The sequence below is a fragment of the Sus scrofa genome, chromosome X (assembly GCF_000003025.6).
Source record: "Sus scrofa isolate TJ Tabasco breed Duroc chromosome X, Sscrofa11.1, whole genome shotgun sequence".
In the NCBI taxonomy this organism is placed as follows: domain Eukaryota; kingdom Metazoa; phylum Chordata; class Mammalia; order Artiodactyla; family Suidae; genus Sus; species Sus scrofa.
The window spans coordinates 124,211,267-124,233,016 of NC_010461.5; the positions used below are offsets into that span (position 1 = coordinate 124,211,267).

The 21,750-nt window shown below is 59.0% G+C and overlaps 1 protein-coding gene across 5 annotated transcripts; it reads left to right on the forward strand.

The window, feature by feature from the left end:
* ZFP92 (ZFP92 zinc finger protein) lies at window positions 4,640-16,587 on the forward strand. 5 transcript variants are annotated; one of them, XM_021080093.1, is made up of 7 exons: window positions 4,640-5,079; window positions 5,227-5,385; window positions 9,805-9,855; window positions 10,027-10,153; window positions 10,632-10,751; window positions 11,097-11,198; window positions 11,497-12,843. In XM_021080093.1, exons 3-7 carry the CDS (start codon window positions 9,823-9,825, stop codon window positions 12,711-12,713), a joined length of 1,599 nt encoding a protein of 532 aa, XP_020935752.1. In that variant the 5' UTR covers window positions 4,640-5,079; window positions 5,227-5,385; window positions 9,805-9,822; the 3' UTR covers window positions 12,714-12,843. The 5 variants fall into 5 exon arrangements, with proteins under 5 accessions (XP_020935752.1, XP_020935751.1, XP_005674044.1 ...); XM_021080092.1 differs by lacking the exon at window positions 5,227-5,385; XM_005673987.3 differs by lacking the exons at window positions 5,227-5,385; window positions 10,632-10,751.

A 21,750-nucleotide genomic window follows, 5' to 3' on the forward strand; every position in this document is an offset into this window, starting at 1 on the left:
ACCTACACCACAGCACATGGCAATGCCAGATCCCCAACCCACTGAGCGAGGCCAGGGATCAAACCCACATCCGCAGGGGTTCTAGTTGGATTCATTCCCGCTGCGCCCCAGTAGGAACTCCTCGGCTCCAAATTTTGCAGCTGGCCGTCATTATTTCTTCAAGGAGTTTTTCTTCCCTGATTCTCTTCTTCTCTGGGATCCCAAATACACATGTACTGGAGCTTTTTATATCGTCCCACTGACTCACCGAGGTTTCTTTGCTTTATTTTGAACAGTCTTTTTTCCTCTCAGAATTTTTTCTCAGAATTGATCATTCCTATTAATCTATCTTCCAACAAGTAACACACACCAACGTTAAAAGAGCGATGGAAAGTTCCCTTTGTGGCTCGGCAGGCTCAGAACCTGACATAGTGTCACTGAGGATGCAGGTTCCATCCCTGGCCTTGCTCAGTGGGTTAAGGATCCGGTGCTGCCACAAGCTACACCGACCTACAGCAGTGTAGGTCGCTGATGCGGCTTGGATCTGCTGTGGCTGTGAGGTAGGCCGGCAGCTGTAGCTCCAATTCAACCCCTAGCCCGGGAACTTCCATGTCCTGCAGAAATAAAAAGAAGGGGGAAAAAAGAGGGATGGAGTAAGAGGAGCCAACAAAGGACTTTGCGAAGAGCCGTCAGGTTCCAAGAATGAGCGGTGTCCCTCAGCCTGGGGTAGGGAGCACTTCGTGAGAGGTCAGAGGGACTCTGCCGGAAACTAGTGCATCATGGTTCTTAGCTGCACACAACAGAAGCAGACTGGCCAATGGAAAAACACAAGGGGAACTAGCCGAAGGATGAATCGCACATAGAGACGCCTCACCTGCCACTCCCCCTCCCAAGTGTGGACGCAGGCCAGGGGATGGGGTGCTCAGCCACTAGCAGGGACGGGCACTGGGGCGTGAGGCGCAGCCTGGCTCGAGGTCAGCCTGGGGCTGAGCCGCCATCCTGGCCACTGGAAGGTGAGCCCTCCCCTCCGCCAGGATGTCTCAGCAAGGCGGGATAGCAACTTCGGGGCCCGACCTTTAGTGGCTGCAGTTCCTGTCACCTAAAGGAATGTCCAGAGACAGGCCACTGCCAGAGGCCCTCTCCGCAGCCAGTCCCCCTTCTTCTTTGCTAAAAGGACCCCCTTTTTGTTCAGGTGTCTGTCCCTTCTCCGTGCAGCTGGGGCCACGGTAACCCCCATCCCTAAATCCAGAGGCAGATCTGATTGGTCCAAGCCCCGCTGCACATGACACCCCTAGGGCAACTCTGTGCTGTGGGCAGCCCCCCGCTCTGTCCGAGAGGAGGGCTTCTCTTTCATTGGGCAAGGTCAAGGAAGCACATGGACCCCATTGCTGCCAGACCTTCCCCAGCACGCAGAGGGCAGCCAGACCCGGAGCCAAGACGTGAGGGTGGAAAGAGGCTGGGTCCGGGGCTTCATGGCACCTGGAGGTACATGGGGGGCTGCAAAGGGACAGTTGTGCCACATCGAGGAGGGACGGTAGAGGGACAGTGATGGCTCCCCTCGGGGAAACGCAGGAGCCAGAGTGGCAGCTACAGCCATCCCAGAAACCCCAGCTGCGCTCCTTCCGGGCACCCAAACCCGACACTGTGGCCCCCGCCGGCCTCGCCACGAAGCCTCAGGGGCTCCAGGGGTTTGAGGATTGGCCCCTTGTTTGACATGACACCCTCCATCCCGTGAGCCACTCGGTGCATGGAGTCAAGAAGCAGCCACGGGGACCTGGGGCTCTGACCGCCACCGCATGCCCGGCTCCTGCACACCCAAGGCCGCCGTCTCCTGGGACTACAGCTCCGACACCCCCCTCCCCCACCTCTCAGCTCCACCCCACCCACACCACCTTCCCAAAGAGGGTGCGCGGGGAGGCGGGGGGACCTGCATAGAAACAGCTCGTGCCATCCATCCGTCCGCAGATGAGCTCGCCTCACCCACCATCAGATTCGGGCTCTGTCTGTTGCCCGAGTAGTGTCCGAGGCTGGGAGGGCATCCTCTAGACCACCTCCTCCAGGAAGACCACAAAGCTGTCAGCCACAGCCCAGCTGGCCCTGAGTGAGGCACCTACTTCTGGACCCCTGGGATGTCAGCCACAGCCTCCTTGAGCCTGGCCTCCCACCGCTGGCCGGGACCCTCCCTCCCTCCCGAGGCTTGGCTTCACCCTGGACCCCTTCTCCAGGCCCCTTCACCAGGGGGTCCCTGGGACCTGCTGTCTTTGGGGCCCTATCCCTGCCCGAAGCCGGAGAGGCACCCCTCTCAGAGAGATCCGGGCCCCCTGGCTATAAGGAATGGCAGTGGAGAGTTCCTGTGGTGGCTCAGCGGGTTAAGAACCCAACTAATATCCTTGAGGATTGGGTTCAATCCCTAGCTTGCCTCAGTAGGTTAAGGATCCGGTGTGGCTGTGGCTGTAGTGCGGGCTGGCAGTTGCAGCTCCTCCGATTCCGCACCAGCCTAGGAACTTCCCTATGCCGCAGGTGCGGCCTTAAAAAGAAAAGAAAAAAAGAAAGAAGGGGAGGCAGACAGAGGAGAGATGGAGCAGGATGGTCCTGTGTGGATGATGGTTGCAGCTGACTGGGGCATCCGTGGACTTTTATTGTATTACTCTCTCTAAGCTGGCCGTGTGTTTGAAATTCTTCATAGTCAAACACTGTAAAATTTCTGGAGTTCCTGTCACGGCACAGCGGAAACAAATCTGACTAGTATCCATGAGGATGCAGGTTCGATCCCAGGCCTCGCTCAGTGAGTTAAGGATCTGGCGGGGCTGTGAGCTGTGGTGTAGGACGAAGACGCGGCTCCGATCTGGTGTGGCTGGGGCTGGGGCTGGGGCGTAGGCCGGCAGCTACAGTTCCGATTCGACCCCTAGCCTGGGAACCTCCATATGCGGGTGCGATTGTGAAAATTCTAGAAGAGAAATGAATCTCCTGATACACGGTGAGAACACGCAGCCACCGCACACTACCGTGGAGGCCGGGATGCACTCCCAGAGCCCCCTCCCAGCCTCAGGCTCTCACTCCCCTCCTTCCGTGAAGGCTGGAGGCCAAGGCTAAGAACTGCCCAAGGCCAAAGGAGCCACCTTACCCAAGGCTGCCCCCTGCGACACCCCAATATTACTGGCAAATGTGGGTGCAAAGGCCCAGCCCCCTTCCCCCAATTGGCTCAGCCCACACCCTCTCGGATGAGTTCCCTGGAGCTGCTGCAATAAATGACCACAAACCAGGTGGCTTGAAACAACAGAAACCCTGAACCAAGGTGTCAGCCAGGCCGTGCTCCCTCCAGAGTCTCTAGAGACAGACCTTTCTGTGCGTCTGTCACTCTGTGGGGCTCCAGGCCACACCCCTCCAGCCTCTGTCTTTGTCTTCATGTGGCCGCCTCCTCTGTCTCTTATAAGGACACTTGTCATTGGCTTTAGGGCCCACCCGGATCCTCCGGGATGATCTCATGTTGAGATTCTTAATTTCATCACATCTGCAGAGACCTTTTTACCAGGAAAGGGCACCTTCACAGGTTCTGGGAGTTAGGGTGCACACAGTCTTTTGAGGGGCCACCGTTTGCCCCACTACACCTCTAGAGCCCAGCCCAGGCCTATCGAGCCAGACTCCTGGTGAGAGGGCAAGACTGGGCATCAGGGCCCACAACCGAGGGCCACAGGGGAACCCTGCCTCTGCCCTTGGCCGCCCGAGAACCCAGCCCCCCCACAGCCAGAAGCACCCTGAGCAGGAATCCCAGCTTTCCCCCTAAGCCAGGGGCAGGCAGCGGCTGTCCTGGGAGCAGGGCACGGGGAGGGCTTCTCACGGCAGGCCTGCGCCCTCCTGGCCAGGGCCCGGAGCCACCTCAAGAGTGGATACCTGAGCTCTGGCTGTGTAAGGAAAGGTACGGCTCGGCGGCAGAGGGGCTGCGGGTCTGGTGCTCGGTTCAGCAAAGCCGGGGCTGGGAGGGCTGGGGCACGCGCAGCAGCGGCTTTTCCTCCCAGCTTCTCCTCCACAGCCTCTTTCCTATTCCCAACTTTGGAAGGAACTCATCCCTGTCACGGGTGCGGTGCAGAGGCAGCCCTGGATTTCAGCCCCAATGCCCACCCTGCAGGCCGGCTTGACCGGTACATGGGAGGACCGAGGGAACGACCAACCCAGGGGCTTGTCACTGTCCTTCTCCACCTGTCTGGACACCGCCCTCCCCCAAAGCCCTCCTCACGGCCCCCCACTTTCTCATCTTTGCCCTCCTGGCTCACATGGGCTGATCCCTTCCTGGAGGGGGGCGGAGGGCGGGGGACAGGCGGTGAGGCTCAGCTGGGCCACTTGGCGCTGGCTGCCCCGCAGGGATCCTGCGGGTCCCAGGTGGATGGGCGATGAACGGATGGACTGGACGTAAAGCCCAGGGTCTGACCCATGGGAGGTGCGCGGGCAACCCTGCCCCTCCCCTGTCCCCTTGGGGGAGAGCGGTGCACTGACCCCCGAGACCCGAGCCCTAGATGCAGCCCAGACCGAAAGCGGAAGCGCCCCGGGGTTCGCAGGGAGCCAGGCCAGAACCCCCGTGGGGCGCGCCAGGCGGGGCGCGGGGGCCGGGCCTCCCTCTCGTCGCGCCGCGCATGCTCCGTGCCCCCCCACCCCGCGCCCCGTTCCCACGCCGCCGCCGCCCCGGCCCCGCCCGCGCCCCGGCCCGCTCGTCGGGCGCTGGACGGACGGGCGGCGGCGCAGAAGGTGCCTCCCCCGCGGCGCCCGGGAGCGAGGTCGAGAGCCGGCTGGGAGCCCCGCCGCCTCTCTGGGGCGCCGCCCCGGAGGGCTTCTCGGAGGCGGCAGCCTTGGCCTCGGGCCTGACGGGGGGCCGGGGCGGGGGTCGGGAGGAGGGACGGACAGCCCCGAGGCCCCCCCCCCCATCCCCGTCTCGGCAGGTGGCGGGGGACGCGGTGGCGAGCGGGGAGCGCGGCTGACCGGCCCTCGGGGCTGCCCCCTTCCTGGGCGCCGGGAAAGGCAGCCCCGCGTTTCCCAGTTTCTCTCCTGACTGCGGTGCGCCGCTGATTCTGGGGCTGGCAAGAGAGCATCCTGTCGCCAAGCCGCCTGGTAAGTTTGGATCTTGCGCCTCTGCGTGAGGTCGCGGCACCCCTGCCCAGGGCCGCCCGGCGAACCGCCTGCAGGAACGGGCCCTGAGGGTCCTAGACGTGCCCCTGCGGGGCTCAGGGGTGGGGGTTGTGTCCCTTGGTGATGCAGGGTGTCCGCGGGGACCAGCACGCCAGGAGAAGGCACTAGAAGAGGGTGCCAAGGGCCGGATGGAAGGACCCAAGGGCGAGAGAGGTTCTGCTGAGCGGAGCCGGGAGGTGTGTGGGGCTGCGCTGCAGCGCGGGCTCTGACAGCCCGCCAGTCCAACAGGTAGGTGCCAGCACCCCTGTGGGCCAGGCTGCTCCTGGCACTGGAGGTACACTGTCTGGGCACAAAACGGCAAAACCCGGCTCCGGCTCCAGTTCGAGTGGCAGGACGCGCAGTAAACAGCAGACGTTTTCAATTCAGAATTGTAGAGTATGTGAGCTGGGGCCAAGTGCCCGCGAGGGGAAGGAGATAGAGCTTGGGGAGGGGGGGGGCGCTACGGGTTTCAGCGCCGTGGCTAGAAGGCCACGTTTCTCACAACTTGAAGGAGGTGAGAGAGCGCTGCGGGCAGAAGGAACAGCCCGTGCCAGTGCAGGGGTGGCCTGGTGTGCGGGAGGAAGAGCTGGGAGGCCCGTGTGGCCACAGCAGGGGAGCAGAGGAGGCCAAGGTCAGCTAGGACCGCCTGGGCTGCACTGAGTGAGACGGGCAGCTGAACAAGGGCTGCGAACAGGGAAGAAGTCCACCAGGAGGTGGCCTCTTTCTGTCCAGGTCAGCCCTGCGCCCTCCCCCACCCCCGCCCCAGGCAGGGCCTGGAGACGCGGGTGGCAGGGTTGCTCGTCAGAGGGCTTGGTGGGGGCAGGCAGCACGGACAACTCTGGGCTGAGCGGGGGCAGCTCCCAGGCCAGAGCTGGGCTCTGAGCTGCGGCTGGGCTCCCCAGGCCCCGGGGCCTCGGGCCTTTCCACCAGACAGGTGGCAGGTGACACAGCTCTCGAGGAAGGCTGCCCGGAAGGAGGCATCTGGGGTCTTGAGTTGCCAAACCGCAGAGGAAGTTGCACCAGGAAGGAAGGAGCCCACCCCTAGTGGCCCCGCGTGTCCGTGTCCCTCCCCAGTTCCTGATCGTCTGAGGGGCCCTACTGATGCCTGTCCTGCGGGTGTTTGTTTGTTTGTTTTCTTTTTCTGGGGAAATAGCCCCATCTCGTGGTCTTCCAAAGGCATCAGCGCTGAAGCCCACTGGCTGCTTCTCCCCTTGGGGGCCATGCTTCATTTGGGTTGGCAGCATCGCCTCCCTGTCCCGCTGCCCCCCTCCCGCCAGGACGCCCCGCAACGCGGGCTGGGGGTCTGTTCCTCTGTCGGGTGCACCTCTGTCGGGTTCCGGGGCCTTCCCAGCTTCTTCCCTCACTTGCCACTAGCTGAGGGCCCTGCGTGCCCGACGTCCTGTCTTGGGGAAACCTGAGCCCGGGGGCCTAGCATCATCCTTCAGCTCCGCCTCCGCTCTGGAGGCCCCGCGACATCAAAGAGTCTCAGAAAAAGCCGCTGTCCGGTTCGCAGGCTCCTTCTGTGTCTTTCCTAAAGTTCCTGCTCGGGACGGTGGCCATTGCCACCCAGGGGTGCTGCGTCTCTCTCCGCGATTTCGAATCCCGCTGCGCGGGGCACTGGCTCTCCAGACCGGACACCGCTGTGTGTGGCTGCCCTGCCTGCTGGCACCTCCCACGCGCCTTGGGCTGCAAAACTTCAGTCTGGTCTCTGGCTACGTCGAACCCTGTCCCTGGTGTGTTTCTTCTCTGTGTTTTTCAAAATGGATGGTGACCTGGCAGTGCAGTCGTGATAGGGAACAAATAGGCTTGTGATGTGTTCCAGAACAATCGATGGTGGTCTGAAAACCCTTGTTATTATCCGAATTCTCCCCTATCCCTTCAGCTTGTGTGGGTCCCCCAGTGACTGCCAGTGTGTCCCAGGGAAACAAGTGACATTAGGTATCCTTGCAACGCTGTGCAACCATCACCACTGTCTATTTCCAAAATATTTTTATCACCCCAAAAAGAAACGCCGTCTTCGTGGAGCAGTCACGCAGCCCCCACACCCAGTCCCAGCCCCGGGCACCCACCCATCTGCCCTCTCTCTGGTCATATCTTAGGCCTCATAAGATTTAAAGATTTTTGTTTGTTTGTTTGTTTGTTTGTTTTGATGGTGAGCCACAGGACAGTGACTGCCTGCAAAGAGGGCAGGCAGAACTCTTTGTTTCAGCTCCAAAGGTGGGGGCGGGTCTGGAATGACGGAGCCTCATAAGGGAGGGAGGCAGGGTAGGAGCTCAGTGAACTGAGAAGCCCTGAAAAAAAGGGGGTTTTAGTCATAACTTGAAATCTAGGTCAAGAAAGCTCTTGTGGCCCTTCGCATGTCTGGCTTTTTTCACTTAGCATCACGTCTCCAGCATCATCCACGTGTGGCGTGGGTCAGTAGTGCATTCCTCTTCGCGGCCAAATAATATTCCGTCGTGCGTAGAGCCGATGGTTTGGAGAGCCCATTCTTCCATCGATGGCCCCTTGGCTTGTTTCCACATTCGGGCTGGACAAGTGTCTGTATGAACACCTGTTTTCAATTCTTTTGAGCACATACCCAGGAACGGAATTGCTGGGTCAGAGGATAACTGTTTACTTACTGAGAAACCACCAGACTATTCTCCCTTTTAATTGTGAACGCTGCCCAGCAAACAGCCCAGCAGGGAGAGTGGTCTACGAAGCCCAGGGCCCACCTCCCAGCGGGGACAGTGGCCTCCAGCGCCAGCTTGCCTTATTTGCTTGTTTCTCTCTCCCTCCCTCCCTCTGCTTTCTTTTGGTTTTGTTGAAATATTTTAAAGTAACTTCGCACGCCATTCTCTCCCCAAATGATTCCATGTGCGTCTCTTGAAAAGGACTCTTGTGGAGTTCCTGTCGTGGCTCAGTGGTTAACGAATCTGACTAGGAACCATGAGGTTGCTGGTTCGGTCCCTGGCCTCGCTCAGTGGGTTAAGGATCCGGCATAGCCGTGAGCTCTGGTGTAGGTTGCAGACGAGGCTTGGATCCCACGTTGCTGTGGCTCTGGCGTAGGCTGACGGCTACAGCTCCGATTCGACCCGTAGCCTGGGAACCTTCATATGCCATGGGAGCGGCCCTAGAAAAGGCAAAAAGACAAAAAAAAAAAAAAAAAAAAAAAAAAAAAAAAAAAGGATGGCTGCTTCCTCGTGGTGTCTTTAACTGGTCCCTCTGTCCCCAAGGTCCTCTGTAAACTGGACACCAGGTCCCAAGGCTGCCTTAGAATCAGGTGCAGCTTCAGCAAGAGCAGACCCTCTGTGGCGCCACTGGGTTTGCTTGCACTCGTGTGACCAGCAGTTAAATGGGGGACACGTCCTGACATCGCGTGGATGCCCCGCCTCCCATCAGCCTTTCCCTTGATGGTTTTGGTGTCTTTCGGACCTGAGGGGATTCTCTCTCTCTCTTTCTCTTAAGAGCATAAACTTCATCAGACACACCTTTATTTATTTACTCTGGTCTGGTCCAGTGGGGTTTGTTTGTTTTGGGGTTTTTTTTGTTTTTTTTGTTGTTGTTGTTGTTGTTTTTGTCTTTTTAGGGCCGCACCCGCAGCATATGGAAGTTCCCAGGCGAGGGGCCGCATCTGAGTTGCAGCTGCCGGCCTACACCACAGCCACAGCAACACCGAATCCGAGCCACGTCTTCCACCTACACCGAAACTCATGGCAACACTGGATCCTTAACCCACTAAGTGAGGCCAGGGATCGAACCCACATCCTCATGGATTGAGGATGCGGGTTCATTACCGCTGAGCCACGACGGGAACTCCCTTGGAGGCGATTTAAATGCTCCTGGGACACAAACAAGCTGGGGGGCCTGCTCCCCACCCCTCCCCCACCCCCCGCCCCTGCCCGGCTGCTCCGCTGCGCCCCCCATCCCCACTTGCGGTTTTCAGCACCAGGTACGCGGAGCAAGGAGCCAGCCCGAGGGCCCGATGCAGGCGTGCCCTTGGCCTGCTTTCTCTTCACCCACCCCAGCCCGCAGCCAGAACCCTACCCCGCCAGAGAGCAGCCTGCTCCCCCAGCGATCGTGGGGCCCTCTGCTATGCATCCCACAAGCTCGCTCGCTCTCTTGCCTTGAGAACAAGTCTGTTTACCGGGGAAGGTGGTGTGTGTGTTGGACTTTTTCTTTGAGACGTCTGACCTTGGAGGGGCGTCAGGGTGCTGGCCGCGTGGGAAGAGGGCTGAGAGAAGAAGGAAATGAGAACAAGAAGAAACTGGTTACAAACCCAACTGGCAGCCATGAGGTTGCGGGTTCAATCCCTGGCCTCGCTCAGTGGGTTAAGGACCTGGTGTTGCTGTGGCTGTGGTGTAGGTTGGCGGCTACAGCTCCAAGGGGACCCCTAGCCTGGGAACCTCCATATGCCACGGGTGTGGCCCTAAAAAGAAAAAAAAAGAAGAAGAAGAAATAGACTCCCCCAAAGCCCAGCCAGGCAGATCTCGCACGAGGAGAGACAGAGTCCTATCTGGTGAGGAGAGAGGACAGAAGCTGTTTGGGAAAGTGCTACAAGTTGAATTGCATCCCCAAAAGAGAGATGCTGAGGTCCTGTCCCCCACCGGCTGTGAAGGGGGCCTTTCCGGCTGAGGCCCGGCCCAGCGCGGGTGCGCAGCTCACACGGGCCCCGTCCTCTCTCCGCAGCAGCCCGGCGCCCCAGCGATGGCAGCCATGCTCCTGACGGCCAGACCCAAGGTGAGTGGGGCCCCAACTGCGGGGGCCCCTCGCCCGGCACCTCTCCCAGCAGCCGCCGCCCTTGCTGAGCTCTCAGCCCCCCGCCCCCCACCCCATGCTTAGTCCCTGCCAGCTCATCCCAGGACCCACAGGGGCGAATTCCCCTGTAGCCTCGGGAATGGCTCGTTTTAGGTGCCAGTATCTTTTGAGGACGTGTCCGTGTACTTCACCAAGACAGAATGGAAGCTTCTGGATCTCAGACAAAGGATGCTCTACAAGCAAGTGATGCTGGAAAACTACCGCCACTTGGTGTCGCTGGGTAAGGACCCCGAACACAGCCAGGCCCCCTCTCTGTCTCTGAACCCGGTTTTCTCTGAGTTTCTTTGCTTGTTGGCTACTGTGAGTCCAAGAATAAATGCATTGCCCCATCATGACGCTCCGCTTTAGCCCAGGTGTTAGCTGAATGGTTTGGGCGTATGTTTTAGGTAGATGCACGGCCCCCGTCAATTTATTTTGCGTATAAAATCACACTTTAACGAGACCTCTTCTACCCAAAAGATAGATGCAAATTGTCCTCGAATATTTACATGCACTGATTTATACTTAATTTTATTGTTAGCAAGGTTGCCTTTTACATTCGTTTCACGTTACAGAGTTTAGACGCATCTGTTCCTTGCCGAGGCCCGGGGCCTGGTTCCCCGCGTGGGAGAGGTCAGGAGAGCGCAGGGACAGCCTCCACGCCGCACCCCCTGCCTTCGGGGTTGCACGTCACCCATTTGTTCCACTTCTTCTTTTAGACGCCAGAGATCTCACTAGTCATCCAGGCCCACGGAGGGAGACTGGCCTCTTCCCCGCGGTTGTTTCTCACCCTCACCTGGGCTTCCCAGGGGAGTCGGGATGCCTCCGTGGAGTCTGGCGTAAGGAACAGAGGCATCTGCTCGATTTGATGGTGAAACAGGGGCTTTGGCTTTCGGGACGCAGGCAGCCCTTCGGCTCTGCCCTTCCGGGGCTCCGCACCGATCCCCCATATCCCCCAACCCTGCGGGCCGAATAATCACATCCTTCCCCTCTTGGCCGAATCACCACCCACTTAAGACTCGCTGTGCGCGCCTGGCCCCAGTACGCCCAGAGCGCCTGCTTCCTTAGAGCGATTCTGCCCTTGCTCTGGACCTTCCCAGAGGCACTTTCTAGAGAGTTCGTCACTCTCCCTTCCTGGAGACACTCAGGCTGGGGTGACTAACCTGCTTCATTTCCACGGACAGGGTTTTCATTCTCCAAGCCTCACCTGGTCTCCCAGCTAGAGCGCGGGGAGGGGCCCTGGGTGGCCAGCCACAGGATGGGGGCCGCCGCGGGGATGCAGGCAGGTGAGTGGCGGTGCCCCACGGGAGGGTGGCATGGCCACCTCGGGTGGGACATGCTCTTTCGTGCCAGGTTCACCTCTCCCATGGAGTGCCCGTCTCATGCCAGCTCTGCTATGTCCAACTCATGGCCGCCCCCTTCCCCTTGCCCGCCTTCTGCTGACAGTCATCTTGCTGCTTCTGCGCGGTCCTCCGCTCCCGATTCAGCTCTTCTCGGCCTTGGAGCGAGGGTGAGGGTGAAGGACAAACCCAACTAGAGACCCAGGGAGGGCGTGACACTGGTTGGTGCTCTCTGTCTTTACAGGTGACAAGACCAAGAGCAAGACGACCTCACAGCTGAAAGATGGCCCCAAAGACCTGGCGGGGGCCGACGGTCAGGGTGGCAGCAAGGGCCAGGTGGCCCGGCGGCCGCAGGAAGCACCTGAGCACCGGTGGAAACATACCTCTCGTCCACAGACAGGTGCGGGCAGGGGTGGCGACCCCAGAGAGAAAGGCCGGAGCAGCCACTCGGGGGCGGGCAGAGAGCCGCAGGCAAGCGGCCGCGGCGGTAGGCAGGATCCGGTTCCAAGGCAGCAGGGCTCCAAAGGCGCCGAGAAGCGGTTCCTGTGTCAGCAGTGCGGGAAGTCCTTCAGCCGGAGCTCCAACCTCATCAAGCACCGGATCATCCACAGCGGCGAGAAGCCCTACGAGTGCGGCGAGTGCGGGAAGCTCTTCCGGCGCAGCTTCGCGCTCCTGGAGCACCAGCGCATCCACAGCGGCGAGAAGCCCTACGCCTGCGGCGAGTGCGGCAAGACCTTCACGCGCAGCTCCAACCTCATCAAGCACCAGATCATCCACAGCGGCGAGAAGCCGTTCGCCTGCGGCGAGTGCGGGAAGCTCTTCCGGCGCAGCTTCGCGCTCCTGGAGCACCAGCGCATCCACAGCGGCGAGCGGCCCTACGCCTGCGGCGAGTGCGGCAAGGCCTTCAGCAGGAGCTCCAACCTCATCGAGCACCAGCGCACCCACAGCGGCGAGAAGCCCTACACCTGCAGCCAGTGCCCGAAGGCCTTCAAGGGCATCTCCCAGCTCATCCACCACCAGCGCATCCACAGCGGGGAGCGGCCCTTTGAGTGCAAGGAGTGCGGGAAGGCCTTCCGGGGGCGCTCGGGCCTCAGCCAGCACCGGCGGGTGCACAGCGGCGAGAAGCCCTACGAGTGCAGCGAGTGCGGCAAGACCTTCAGCCGCCGGTCCAACCTCTTCAAGCACCAGGCGGTGCACAGCGAGGAGAGGCCCCACGAACGGGGCGACTGCGGGAGGGCCTTCCGCAGCGGCTCGGTCCTCCTGGAGCGCCGGCGCGACCGCGGCGACAAGGCCTCCCAGGGGAACCCCAAAGCGCGCGGCTCCAAGAAGCTCCCGGAGGCGGCCGGCCCGTCCGACCGGGGAGCCGCCGCGGAGCCCCGCCCCGAGGACGAGAAGCGCGGCCAGACGCCGCCCCCGGCGCCGGCGGCCGGGGTGTCGCGCGGGAGGCCCGGTCCCAAGTGAGGCGCCTCCCGCCCCTCCCCGTGGTCGTCGATGCGGCCGCCAAGGCCCAGAGACGGCGCCGGGGGCGGCTCCGGGGCTGCGCGCGGGCGGGATTGCCCCCGCCGTGGAGCTGCTGCCAGTGGGGCCGTGGGCGGGAGGGAGCGGTGCCTTGAGGGAGGGAGGAGCGGGCCCCCTCCCCTCGTGGGGTCTTCGCGTCGCCCCAGACTTGTTAGCGTTTCCAGGGAGAAGACACTGAAAGCACTTTAGTCCTTGACTTGAGAGAATTCAACGTCGGGGCTCCGCTGCCGGCTTGGCTTGACGGCGCCGTCCCCTAAAAGTCATCCAGAAGCGGAATGGGAAAGGGCTCGGGCATCTGGCTCCTGCTCCCGCTCCCGCAGCATCGCCAGCCCGAGAGGGAAGGCGCAGGCCGCCCTGCTGTCGCTGAGCCGCGGCCCGTCCTCCTCGCAGGCCTTCGGTCCTTGGGCCTCCCGGCGGCGCCCCCCGCTGCTTCTCGGAGGAGCAGCACCCGGGCCCCATCCTCGCAGAGCTCAGGGGATCCCGGGGGATGGCGGGCCCTGGGCACCGTCAGCTTCTCCTCCCCCAGACAGGGGCCCTTCCGCTCTCGTCCCCCGCAGGGCCCTGCCGCCTTTGGCCTCCTCCCCGCCCACCCGCTGCCTTCAGACCCGGCCCGCGGAGGCCACGCCGGCCTCGCCCCTGCTCCCCGCCCTCAGTGCCTAAAGCTTCCCGCTTAGCTGCTTCCCTCCAGCGGCCGCCCCTGGAGGAAAGCAGGACGGTTAGGAATTTGCACAGAGCCTGGTAGTGGCTCCCCTCCCCCGCTCGCTTTCATGGGACATTCCTCAAACTCTTTGAGGTTCCGCGGCTTCAATGTGTTTGCGTTCAGAGTGATGCACGCGTCCAAGACAGAGGTTTTTGCCATGTGGGAGTGTCAGGGACTCACTCCTTAAACGAGAACCCCTCCACCCCTCTGGGAAGGCCTCAGGCGGGGGAGGTGTGGGCTGGCAAGTCCGAGGCTGTCGCTAGAGCTGGGGCCAGGAGTTCTGCCCCATGCTGTCCTCAGCCCAGCGCCCTGGTTGGCTCGCCACCTCCTTCGGGCCCTTTTCTGATTTTCTGGGGGCCCCGGCTCTGTCACACACGGGCTGGGCTGGGCTGGGCTCCCCCCCACCCCAGGGCAGGCAAGGGGGTGTTTGCCAGAGGCCCCGCACTGAGCCTCTGAGAAGCGTGCACACTCCCTGTTGGACCAGGGAGGGTCAGAGACCCCCAGGAAGCATGGGACAGCCTGGAAACACAGCTGCTAGGACAACTCCAGACGTGAGAGAGAGATGCATAGAGATGATCGTATGAAATCTGTATATAGATGTAGATGCTTTATTTAGATGTATTACAGTTACACACTTGTGGCTTATGGAAAGTTCTAGAGTTGTAACCTGCTCTCATCTCATAGCCTCCTTCTGCTCTGTGTGTCGTGTTCTGCTCTGAGCCCAGTGCTTGGCACGTCGTGAATCCTTGCAAAATGAGTGTTGCTCCCTTAGCACACTGAACTCAAGGTCTAGACCGCAGTCCACCCTGACCTCATGTTAGGATGGTGTCTTTGGATTCCGTGGCAAGGTTGCCGGGAAGCGCGTGTTTATGTGAGGTGCAGGCCATCTTTGCGAGGGTGGCAGGATGGATCCCCACGCAGGGCCAGGGCCAGTGGCCTGAGGCCCTTTGCTTGGGCTCCAGTCTGGTTTTTCTTCAGCCCCAGCCTGCCCAGGATTGGGGCAACTGTCATTACATAATGGGCCAGGGAAGGCCGTGGTTCCGTGCGCTCTGCTGTGCATTTCTATTGCTGGAGTAAGTGAGTGACTGCGTGATGACGGGCCAGGCAGTAGCCAGATTTTAATGAAAAAGACTTGGCTGTCCCCAGCATAGCGTCCTCCCATTGGTTCTACTGGATGAGCCAACTCAATTTTTTTGGCCTCACGAGCAGCATGTGGAACTTCCCAGCCAGGAGTGAGACCTGTGCCACAGCAGGGACTAGAGCCATAGCAGTGACACCACCAGGTCCTTAACCCGTTGAGCTACTAGGAAACTCCCTAACTCATTTATGATAGTCCTGCATCGTTTGGTTGTCCATTCGCGGTCTAATCTCACTCCTCTCCATTAGACGTTGACTCTGATGCCATGTGAAGTATTGTTTTCCTTTAGAACCGGTCATCGGTCACGTGTGCCACAGGAACTGAACGGGTATTGCCTGGAATCAGCCAGAGAGCATCCGGAGAGGATGCTTGCCTTATGGTGCCTTGAAATCGGGGTCCCAGCTGACTGGCTGGAGACCTGCATGGTGGCCCACACTTGCTCTGTGGCGGACACCTGGAGTGCAAAAACTGAAACTACTTCGGACTTCCCGCCCGCTTTCCAGGCTCCCCGCCTCCAGCGCTGTCCCTGGAAGCCAGCCTCACACCTCTGGGCGGTGAGACGCTGGCCACCCTGAGTGCATCATTTGCCCTTTGAAACTTTGGATGCTCTTTAAGAGCTGTTTAAGCGCTGTGGCCGTATCTTCACGGCACTGGTACACTGTCCTGAGGGAACGCATTGCCTTTGGATGCAAACAGATAAGGACAGTTCGGGTGTTGGCTTCGAACGGGGCCCTCTGGCGGAGACGGCCTCTCCCGACGGGTTCAATTAGCTGCTAGCGGTGAGGTGAACGGTCTCAGATGGAGGTGGGAACCCTAGACAGCAGGTCTGGGCGCCCCTTGGCTGCTTGCAAAGGGAAGGCAGGAACCCAAGGCCACGGGGACACTGCGGCTCCAAGACCAGGAGGGCAGAGGGCAACATCAGTCCCCTGCAAAGCGCAGCATGAGCGGTGTCTTAGAACCTTCGCTTCGACTATCTGCAAAACTTGCTCTGCCTTGCTTTGCAAGGCCGCCAGGCACCTTAAACAAAGACATGCTGGGGACAGCAGGGTACCAGCGGTGACTCCCTGTGAACCGTTCAGAACAGGCGGGGACCCCACCTCTTCAACCCCCACCCCACCGCCACCACCACCCAGCCTGGGGGACGTGCGATGCTGAGTCTGTGCCTTGTTAGGGAGCAAAGTGTGACAGGCTTGGTGTGTGTGTGACAAAGTTGTGTGTGGAATTAAGTAGCATGTGAGCTCTCGAGCCAGGAAGTTGAGGTCAGGGGGCTTCCGGCGGGCTGGTGGGAAGAACGGGGAGGTGGGGGTGTGTTCGGGAAGCCCAGGAGGGCAGGAGGCTTTCTGGAGGGCAGTCCTGGGCTAAGAGGTCATCAGAACCAGCTTGTGGAGAGCCAGACGCCAGGCGGAGAAGTTTGGTCTCTGGCTGGTTCCTGAAGAGGAACAATTTTTTTAAACATAAAAGAATGATTCTAAGATCAAGGAAGTGAAGAAGTGGATGCAAATGATGACTTCTAGAGGCATCTGGACGGTTCTGATGCTCGTAGGGTGTCGACCTGCGGGAAGGGACGGCAGCCGTCCGCCAGGCACGATGCACTGACATGAGCAGCCCCCGCTGACACCCACAGGAACCCCCACTTGCCTTGGTACTTAGCTGCTTTCCTCTCATGCCAGCACCTCCCCCCCCCTTGTGTCTGTGACTTCACACGCAGGGGCCGCCAGGATTTGAAGCTTCCTGATTCTTCATCTTTTTTGACAGCCTTAGAGAAGAAGAATAGGCATACAAGCAACTGTGTTATCTTTAAAGTGGACAATTGGATGCGTTTTTGTCATGTGTGCACCTGTAAAGCTATCCCAGCAGTGAAGCTGATGAACACAGGTCCGTCCCCCCAAAAACCAACCAGTGCTGCGGGTGCTCCCTCCTTTCTGCCCCCCCCCATCCCCACAGTCACAAATAAAGCTGCTATGAACATGCGTGTGCAAGTTTTGGTGTGGACTGATGTTTTCCTTACGCAGCTGGGAGTGGAATTGCTGGGTGGTGGTGGAACTACGAAACTTTTCCAAAGCAGCGGCACCGCGCTGCATCCCCACAGCGGTGTGCGAGGGGTCTGCTTTCCCATGTGCCCCCAACCCTGTTCTTTGTCCATCTTTTTGATTCCAGCCATCCTGGTGGGCACGGAGCAGCATCTCGTTGTGGTTTTGATTTCCCCGGTGATTAATACCGTCGAGCAATTTTTATGTCCTCGCCAGCCTCTCACGTATCTTCCAGGGTGACCTGTCTGTTCAACTCTTTTGCCCATGTTGCTAATTGGGTTGTCTTATTATTTAATTGTAAGGGTTCTAGATATAAGGCCTTTGTCAGATACGTTTTGCTAATATTATCTCTGAGACTGTGGCTTTGCCTTTCCATTTTCATAACTTTTTTGACAAGCAGAAGTGGTTGGCTCTTTTTTTTTTTTTTTTTTTTTTTTTGGCTGCATCCATGGCGTGTGGAAGTTCCCAGGCTGGAGATCGAACCCGTGCCACAGCAACAACTCCAGTTCCTGCAGCGACAGTGCTGGATCCTTAACCTGCTGTGCCACATGGGAACTCCAGAAGTGGCTTGAACTTGAGTTTTGCAAAGATTTCTTAGCTATGATACAAAGAGTGCAAAATAGAGTCATTAAGATTTGATCCTTTGTTTTCTTTCCTGCAGAAATTCCTGGGCCAGGGCTCCACCTTGAGCCACAGCAAGGACAGGGCTGAATCCTTAACTGCTAGGCCCCCAGGGAACTCCCAATCTCCTGTTTCTTAGAGAAGTTTATAGTCTTAGCTTTGACCCTTAGCTCGATGATCCACTGAGTTAAGTTCTGTGTACGGTGTGACATCAATTCACAATTCATTTTTTTCTGTGTGAATATTCAGGTTTTTTCAGACCCATCTGCTAAAAAGGTGATCTGTTCCCCAATTGAAGCGCCTCGGCACATCTGTCCAAATCAGTTGGCCGTGTGTGCGAGCCTACTTCTGGACTCTTTGGGGCGCTCCACCACTTGGCTTGTCAGTCTTTATGCCAATGTCACACTTTTGATTTCTCTGGCTTTCTAATAAGTCATGTGAGCCTCTGACATGATTCTTTTTCAAAATTGTTTTGTCTATAGCCTAAGTGTCTTCATTTCCATGTGAGTTTCAGACTACCTTGTCAATTTCTACGCAGGGAAAAAAAACCAGTTGGCATTTTGACTGGGGTGGCATTGAATCTGTAGATGGTTTGGGGGAGAACTGACATCTGAGCACTGCTGAGCCTTTCATTCCGTGAACACAGCCCTTCATCTGAAGACCTTGGCGAATCCCTCCGGGCAGTGGACTGTGGCTTCACTGTCCAGGCAGGTGTTGTCGGATTTATCCCTACACGCGGTTGTTGTTTCATGTTGAGGTTATTGTTTGAGGCATCCTTGGTAACCACGTGTCATCACTTGTTCCTTCCAAGGACCCATGCTGGACGTTTACTGTGTGCTGGGATGTAAGGATGAGGGCGACTCAGGAGCGTGTGCTCAGTCCTTGACGCCCTTGTAGACTCAGCCCACGTTTGCAAATGGCCTGGACCACAGTACAAAGCAGAGCTGCATGTCCTGTGTTCACAGTTCTGAGAACTTACCAATCACCGTTGCCGGATTTTTTAAAACCTTTTCTGGCAAAGACTTCTAATAGAAAGACAGAATCAAATCGAAACAAGGAAGAACCAGAATCGAATTGATTTTTTGTCTTTTTCCAGCGAAAATACTTTTCACTTAATATATCATATACTTTCCTTCCCTGTTCAGGCCACTTAAGTGGGATCAGGGTGAAAGGAGGGGGAGAGGGCACCGGAGAGGGTGGAGAAGCAGAGTAGCTTTGCAGCAATTCAACACTCCTGTAGAAGGCAGCTTGGTTATTCCCTCAGATTATGCAGGTGGGTGGGAGGTGACCACAAAGTGCTAGGAAACCTGACTGTGGTGGGGAAATAATCAGAGGTTTCATTGTCTCACATAAGGCATCTTGTTGGCATGAGTTCAGCAGTAGAGCACTGGAGGGCCTGGCATCCCTCTAATTAGCTTTGTGTTTCCTCATGATCACAGGAATGGCTGCTGAAGCTCCAGCCATCGCATATGCATCCAAGGATAGAAAGGAGGGGAAGGATGACTGTGTCTGTCTCCTTTTATAAAGAAAGCAACAATTTCCCCTAAAACTTGCCCAGTCGACTTCCACTGGGGTCTCAGCCAGAAGTCCATCCCATGGGCACTCTTAGCTGAAAGAGAAGAGGCTAGGAAAGCAGGGGATGGTGGTGTCATGATTTGTCACCTGAGGCTGAGCCCACTCATGCCCTAAAAACAATTGGCGTCTTATCCCCAGAGCAGAAAGCCGGCACAGCTACCGGGTGGTGGTAGAGATTGAACTGGGCCCTCCCCGCAGAAGCCGTGTTCATGCCCCAGCCCTCACGCCCCGAACCGGAGCTTGTTTGGAAAGAGTTTGTCTTCGAAGATGTGGCCATTAAGGCCACTCACACTGGAGCGGCCGGGGGCAGGGGCCCCCTCCGAGGCGCCGGGAGTCCGTACAAGAGAGGAGCGTGGCGCGGACACAGGGCTGATGAGAGCACGCAGAGACCCAAGGGGTGTCTGGGCACAGAAGCTGGCCTTCCGAGGGACCCCCAGTGCCACCCCGAGCCCCGTTCCCAGGCGAGGAAAGCGAGGCTGAGTCAGAGCGGAGGTGTCCGAGGCCTCGCTGCTGGAAGCGGATCAATGCTTGCCCCGATCCCGCGCCCCCAGCCCCGAGCTCTTTGCACTCCAGTCACCTCTGTCCCCCAGGCTCCAGGGAACCCCGCTGGCTTTCCCAAAGCCACAGCAAAGTAGATTCACTTTTCTCCAGGCTGTTTTACAAGAGGAGAACAGTGCGAAGTCCTGCTTTGGGAGATTTAGCAGCCGGAGACCCAGGCTGGGTTCTCGGCTGCTCAGACTGTCCTGGGGGGGGGGGGCGGGGGCACTCTCTTCCCTCGGATGCGGTGTCCCTCGCTTCCTTCCCTGTCGTGAGGGTGAAAAGAGCCTTCGTTTCAGTCCCCAGGCCCACCCGGGGGAGACACCAGGCCCGCCTTGAGGAGCCTCCTTCTGTCTCCTGTAAGGACACCCATCCCCCGACCTGAAGGCCACCCAGCTGAAGCAGGGTGACCTCACCTCAAGGTGTGTCATCATTCTATCTGCAGAGACCCTTTCTCCAAACAAGGTCCCGTTCGCGGGGTCCAGGCATGAGGATGAGGACCCATCTTTTGGGAACCCCCATTTGGCCTGTACACACAGGAACGTGCTCGATGTGCTTGTGGCTGGAGCCCAGTGGCGGGCGCGGCAGGCGGAGGCACCGTGTGGGGCTCAGAGGCCACGCCCAGAAGAGGACATGCCCGTTTTACAGAGGAGCAAGCTGAGGGCAGCCTGGGGGGTACCTTCTGCACGTCACCTAGTCGAGGCACGGAATGAGTGGGGGCAGGGCCCAGCACCCAGGCCCCCTGACGCCGGAGTCCAAGCACATCGCCAAGAGCCGAGGCTCCCTCCCGACTGCCAGGCCCCGCTCAGGGCCCAGCCAGCATGGGCACATGTCGGGGGGAAGGTCAGTGATGCTCTTGCTCCACCAGCAGGACTTCCAGGTTCTTAACCTGACGTGCCGGCGGGCCGGTGAAATGCCTCACACACCCGAGCCGCCGGGGTCAGGGAGAGCGCGGGCAGAGGGCCTGCGAGGTGTCCGCAGGGGACCCGGCCGTGAAGTCCGTGTGCAGCCTCCTACCGGCCGCCCCATCCCGGAGCTCCCAGCCTCCCCCTCCCGCCTCCCTCCGCGGGGCCCACCGGCCCTTCCTTCCCAGCCATTGTCACCTGCCGTCCTCCCTCCGGGCTCCTCCTCCTCACCTTTCTGCCCTGCCTCCCTGTAGAGTGCTCAGGAGTCACCTCCCCTTGTCAATCCGGCCCTGGCCCTTGGACATGCACATAAAGCTTTGCAGAGAGGCCTCCGGCCAGCCTCGCAGCCTGAGAAGGCTCTTCTGAAGGGCCCGAGCCACCTCCGAAATGCAACCCCCCAGGAAGGTACCCTCGCTCCCATCATCGCCCTTAGGATACAGGCAGTTCCCCAGCGCAGGGGGCCGGCCCGAATACCAGGGGAACCGGCCCTGGACCGGATGGGCCTTCTTGGGAGGCCCTGCCTGGCGGGCCAAACGCTGGGCTTCCCTTCTGGCCGTTGCGCTTCGTGCTTATTCACTCGCCAAGCCATTTGCTTTCTTTCCCACTTTTGTGGCGAGGACTCTGCTGACAGTCAGAGCTCACCCCTCGTCTACACACGAGGGAGGATAATGTGAGAAAAAGAATGTGTGTGTGTGTGTGTGTGTGTGTGTGTGTGTGACTGGTCACTTTGCTGTACAGTAGAAAATGGACAGACCTCTGTAAACCAACTATAAGGGAAAAAACAAAAATCTTTTTTTTTTTAAAAAAAAGAAATTCTTTCCTTGATCTGCCTCCAAACTCCCTAGAGCCAGGGTCCCCTCAGGGTGGCTGCGGTGGCTGACGGCTCGGTGGCAGGCATCCCTCTTCGTTGACCAAAGTGAGAGGACCCAAGTGGGCCAGCCCCCTGCCCAACTCCGGCAGCTGGAACGTGGGGCACGTCTGCAGGCCAGGGGCTCCCGTTCCCAGCCGTGGTCACTCACCCAGCCTTCTGACCAAAATACTGAGGCCGTCGGAAGAGGAAGGAATTCAGCCTCCAGCCGTCGGCCTTTGGACCGAACTGTGACTCTTCACTCCGGCGTTTCCGAGGGGAGTCCGCAGGACCTGGGGTGGAATGCGCCCGTACACCCGTTTCCTTTTGGCTGGAATAACCCAGGCGCTCAAAGCTGCAGTGTGGCCCCAAGGAGCTTTTCCTGCATCCTGTGGGTTTGCTATCAGACGTTTGTCTCTGCTTTGCTTTCTAACTATCACCCCTCCGAATACCTGGTCTCCAGTCCAGGTTCGTATGCTGAGATGTGGGGGGTTAGGACTCCAACATATCTTTTTTGGGGTGAGACACAGTTCCACCCACCACAGAGGCCAAATGCTCAAATAACTTAGGACGGTACCTAAGGACGCTTCTTGACGAGGGGCAGGTGGCCAGCCAGGGCGAGCTGCA

Bases quoted from the DNA above. Each gene is read 5' to 3' on its own strand.
- ZFP92 (XM_021080093.1), top strand. From the start codon at position 9,823: ATGGCAGCCATGCTCCTGACGGCCAGACCCAAG. The intron at 9,856-10,026 runs GTGAGTGGGGCC...GGCTCGTTTTAG, and splicing joins TCCTGACGGCCAGACCCAAG to GTGCCAGTATCTTTTGAGGA. The intron at 10,154-10,631 runs GTAAGGACCCCG...TTCTTCTTTTAG, and splicing joins CCGCCACTTGGTGTCGCTGG to ACGCCAGAGATCTCACTAGT.